A 5376-nucleotide genomic window follows, 5' to 3' on the forward strand; every position below is an offset into this window, starting at 1 on the left:
GTCCTCTACGATCCTAAACATCTCCAATCGCGGAAATTCTCGTATGAAACAACTTGGTTCTATATGTGATATGCTTAATCCTTTTAAGTGTGAGACGATCTGTTCGATGTTTTTCGGTAAAACTGAACCTAAATGCAAAATTTCTAAAGCAGGAAATGGCATTTGTTCGAAATCTATGGTGTGACACATGGTGTAGCAGTCAATATGTAATTCTTTTAGTGTTTTGCTGGTGAATTTTACGATTGATTCGAATATTTCATCATTGTGTTCTTCATCTGATGTAGTTTGGAATTGCAGTCCTTGAATTGATGGTCCAAACGTATTCAGAAGTGCAATTGCCCGTGTTGAAGGTACACATATAGCCTCTTGTCGATACCTTTTAAACAGATACACCAATTTGAACTGCATTCGAAAACAGTTTTTTGCGCTTTTTTGAAATCGTTGACAAACTTCCGACATGTTGAGAAAATCTTCTAAACAAAATATGCGGCGAAAGATTTCGTCTACACAGTCATCGATCAGGACGTTCAGAATATGTTTCGGTGAATCATGTGCGGGTGGGTCCATATTTTCTCTGTGAAAATGGGTATATCTATAGGTTCGTGTTCTTGGTAGTGCAAATATATTTATTCTATTCAATAAAATATCGCATCAAGATTTGAAAAAATAAAATGCCATTGTTCAAGCACTAACACTCACGCTTTTAAATACAAACTGAATAATTCAGTTCACAGAATTCAACCACTGAATTGTGAACTATGTTACTATTGTTAACTATTCTGCACAATTTCAATTTGATATATTTCATATTTAATTCACTATAATCAATACAAAAATACAATTCATAAGGATATACTATGAGGTCTGTTTTTAATGAGACATGGCTACTTCTCAATACACACACACACCCGAACACTCACACATGCGCACAATGATGCAATAAAAATATCTACTTCAAATTGAAAATAGGCTTGATATTGTGCCTATTTTCAATTTGAAGTGCCATCTAGCGAGAGAGAAAATTCAAAAATATTGTTGTTATCAAATACTGGAGTAAATTCGTTTATACAAAAGATATCATCCTATCTGAATATTTTCATATATATTTAATAGTTCGAAGAATATTTGCAGAATCTTGGTGGAAAATATCAGTATATGAATAAACTTTGTATATATACAATATATGTTGTTCGTTAAACAACAGATTTTTACACGTACCAAATATTCCAATCAGCTTGAGTAGAAAAATCAGATATATATGATGCGTTCACCAAGCGGCTGTGCAGTATATACGTGTCTACATGTCTGTGATTAAAATAGGAATTTTTTAGAGCTACCGAATTTTTTTATCGTTGTCAACAATCACATCGGGCACATCGAATATTCCTCTATAATACAGTGCTTCCTTTGTCTTTTCGGTTTCACTTCGTGCTCGACTTGCTTTTCCATTCAGAAAGTAAACTGTTGTTCGCCGCGGGTTCCACTGTTCAAGCGTTGGCATATTGTAATAAATATATAACAATTTATTTTCGGTTTTAATTGCACAAGCTCTTGGTATCGCAAAAGAATTGATGATAATTCCAAATTGTTTCTTTTTGAGCAAGCTCAACCTCTTTGAGGAATACCTTTTCATCCTCTCCCACAACAATTTCTTCGTTTAATGCTTTTTTCCAGCCGCCTAACAATGGGTTTTGTTTCAAATCTTCGAGTGCATTTCGCAGCAAATTCAAGGGACGCACTAAACTAGCAATCGTTAAATCATTGCTTTGGAGTTTTTTATGGCATCGCTGGAAAATTCGTAATATATCCGTTAAAAACGCGAGCAATTCCAGGTTTCGTTCGGTTGTGAGATAATTGTAATATCCGGCAGTTTCAGCATAGTATGTGTCACTAGCAGTTGGTGATTTTATAATATCAGCATTTGGAACATTCAACCAAATAATGGTCATTTCAAGGTGAAAACAATAAAAAGTGAACAAAACCGCTGCATTTTATTTTGTGTAGTTAGAAATTGGGCCTAGGGGGAAAGAACTATTGGTATATTTACTTCATTGACACGTATTGACAAATATTCACAGGCATTTGCACTGCGTTCCGTAGTGTTATTGTTGTTGTTTTCTTCTGTTGCTTCGTCTCGTTCGTGGCGAGTAGGAATGACAGTTGCAAATACGCACATTTTATTGACCATATTTGCATGCACACACAAAAATAAGTGTATAGATAATTTACTTTACTATTTTTATTTGAAAATCTATCCAAATATTGCGATATCCATGAAAAAATTGTGTTTGCCAAAAAAAAATAATTGAAGTATTTAAATTTATATTCCTTATAAATACGCAACAACTGAGACGATTTAAATCGTCCGCGTCGATTTGCTGGCGACATGTCTGTTGCATAAATATATTTTGCTCGCTCTGTTCCTCGACCCTCATTCAGACACACACACAGTCTTTCTCTCTTTTCGCCGATTTTTTTCTTTCGCTTATACGCTGAATCATGTGCAGCGAGTATTTCTTTCACACGGCAATGCAATGTATTTATATTTTGGCGGACATTCTTTTCGGTCGATGGGATAACATTTTCGATAGCTTCACTATAAGTATCAAATACATCTTGTGCCAATTTTAATACTTTATCAGTTTGTGCATTCGTCAATGACATTAATATAATATTGTTTTTCAAGTTTTCAGTTGATTTTGAAATTTTTTCCAGATTGTTCTGATCTGTTGCTTTCAACACGAAACGATTTTGTGACATTTTGACAGGAAAACACAGAACAAAACTCAATGAAAACTGTAACTAAAGTAATGAACTATTTATTTGTGATATCAAGTAGATTTTTACACTAATTACCGCAATTGTAAACAACAATTGCACAAACAAAAACACAGTAATATTGGTTTGTTGTTGGATGCGTGATTCTATTTCAAACAGATTGTTTGACATTTCTTCACTGTGTGAGTGTCGCTTTAACGTTGAGTTGACATTTGACGCGAAACGATGTGCGAAAGAGAGAAAGAGTGTGTGTGTGTCTGAATGAGGGTCGAGCAACAGAGCGAGCAAAATATATTTATGCAACAGACATGTAGCCAGCAAATCGACGCGGACGATTTAAATCGTCTCAGTTGTTGCGTATTTATAAGGAATATAAATTTAAATACTTCAATTATTTTTTTTTGGCAAACACAATTTTTTCATGAATATCGCAATATTTGGATAGATTTCCAAATAAAAATAGTAAAGTAAATTATCTATATACTTATTTTTGTGTGTGTGCATTCGCAGCTAGTTATTCAGCGCATTGACACGCATTGACGCGTATTGATCCAAACTCGGTAGAATATGCGATTATTCACAATATTTCTATTTTCATTTACTCAGTTCTTTCCCCCTAGGCAAAAACGTATGGAAAACTTTCGAATATCAACTACCGAAATTCGAATTTAAAGCTGCATTTTTCATTTTAGAACTATCGGTTTCCGGTAGAACTACCAGCTGTTTCAATCACTGCTACATGTACACTGCTACTGTATGCAAACAAAATCACACAGACATAACAACTCTGAAGCAATGTTTCGTTTGGTGAACGCACATAACGCATCAATATCTGATATTTTTATTCAAGCCGATAGAAATGTTTGTTAGAGTGCTCTGAAAAATTGCCCGACCTGAATTAGCTGGAATAAAATCCTCTACAAGTATATGCAATAGAAGATGTAGATCTGTCCGTGGTGATAGTTGGGTGAGATATGTTATTAATGATCCAGATTCAGTGATGTAGCTGTATCGTTGTTCGTTTCTTCAATAAAACCAAGAAATCTCATTTCGAAGAACCATTTATTTAAATAGATTTTACAGTATCGAAATAATTATCATCTACGTGAATACATGCTCCTCGTTTGTCCGAGCCAGTGACGTATCGAACTTCTAACCATTCATTGTTCGTTACAACACCCTCTGGAATACACTTGCTCTTTTGATTTCCAAGTATAATCTCAACTCGGGTACGATTTCTGACCAGACACAAAACTGATTCATAGCTTTCTAAATTAAAGTCTAATATTCCAGTATAAAGTTCGAATTTCCTTAAATTTCCACCATGTTTCAACATATTTCCAATATTTAGGATTGGCATAGGGCTTTCATCGTAACACATCATCTCGATCGTCTCTAACGCAGTTTGTGTTCTAATCAAATTAGCCAACACTTCGTTTTCATTGAACAAATTTCTGTTTTTCATTTCATCAATATCTACATGTTTCAATGTCTTTATAGTCTTCAAATCAGAACATGGATCGATTGGCTGTCCTTCTATAATCAATAAATCGACTTTTATCTTTTCGATTGGCACCTCATTTTCAGCAAAAGTATTAATCATTATTTTGAACGAGGTCGTAGTATTCAATTGAATCTCAAGGTATTTGAGTTGGTTTAATGAGCCCAAATACGGTAGATTCGTATCTAGGAGGCTTGGTGTGCGTCTGAATCCCGATCCACTGACACTCAATTCGACAAGGTTCATTGAATTGTCACCAATGGCTTGCAATATCAATGGAGTCAATTTATTGCAATGAATCACAGCTAAACGTTGCAATTGAGGATTTAGCGACACGAACTCGCAAAACATATCGTCCGTTATATAATTTACATCATGAAAATAGTCCTCTACGATCCTAAACATCTCCAATCGCGGAAATTCTCGTATGAAACAACTTGGTTCTATATGTGATATGCTTAATCCTTTTAAGTGTGAGACGATCTGTTCGATGTTTTTCGGTAAAACTGAACCTAAATGCAAAATTTCTAAAGCAGGAAATGGCATTTGTTCGAAATCTATGGTGTGACACATGGTGTAGCAGTCAATATGTAATTCTTTTAGTGTTTTGCTGGTGAATTTTACGATTGATTCGAATATTTCATCATTGTGTTCTTCATCTGATGTAGTTTGGAATTGCAGTCCTTGAATTGATGGTCCAAACGTATTCAGAAGTGCAATTGCCCGTGTTGAAGGTACACATATAGCCTCTTGTCGATACCTTTTAAACAGATACACCAATTTGAACTGCATTCGAAAACAGTTTTTTGCGCTTTTTTGAAATCGTTGACAAACTTCCGACATGTTGAGAAAATCTTCTAAACAAAATATGCGGCGAAAGATTTCGTCTACACAGTCATCGATCAGGACGTTCAGAATATGTTTCGGTGAATCATGTGCGGGTGGGTCCATATTTTCTCTGTGAAAATGGGTATATCTATAGGTTCGTGTTCTTGGTAGTGCAAATATATTTATTCTATTCAATAAAATATCGCATCAAGATTTGAAAAAATAAAATGCCATTGTTCAAGCACTAACACTCACGCTTTTAAATACAA

The 5376-nt window shown here is 34.7% G+C and overlaps 2 protein-coding genes across 2 annotated transcripts; both read right to left on the reverse strand.

The window, feature by feature from the left end:
- Positions 1–6: 6 nt before the first annotated feature.
- On the reverse strand, positions 7–3211 carry LOC129572859 (uncharacterized). The gene is made up of 3 exons (XM_055452971.1): positions 2048–3211; positions 700–1890; positions 7–574 (listed from the first exon to the last, which is right to left on the reverse strand). The coding sequence occupies exons 1-2, from the start codon at positions 2758–2760 to the stop codon at positions 1536–1538; spliced, it is 1068 nt and encodes a 355-aa protein (XP_055308946.1). The 5' UTR covers positions 2761–3211; the 3' UTR covers positions 7–574; positions 700–1535.
- A 610-nt stretch (positions 3212–3821) lies between these two features.
- Positions 3822–5370, reverse strand: LOC129572857 (uncharacterized). The gene is made up of 2 exons (XM_055452970.1): positions 5363–5370; positions 3822–5237 (listed from the first exon to the last, which is right to left on the reverse strand). Exon 2 carries the CDS (start codon positions 5228–5230, stop codon positions 3845–3847), a length of 1386 nt encoding a protein of 461 aa, XP_055308945.1. The 5' UTR covers positions 5231–5237; positions 5363–5370; the 3' UTR covers positions 3822–3844.
- Between the last annotated feature and the right edge of the window lie 6 nt (positions 5371–5376).

This window comes from Sitodiplosis mosellana, unplaced genomic scaffold, assembly GCF_009176505.1.
Source record: "Sitodiplosis mosellana isolate CC-2019 unplaced genomic scaffold, AAFC_SMos_1.0 Smas_scaffold_5623, whole genome shotgun sequence".
Lineage (NCBI taxonomy): Eukaryota > Metazoa > Arthropoda > Insecta > Diptera > Cecidomyiidae > Sitodiplosis > Sitodiplosis mosellana.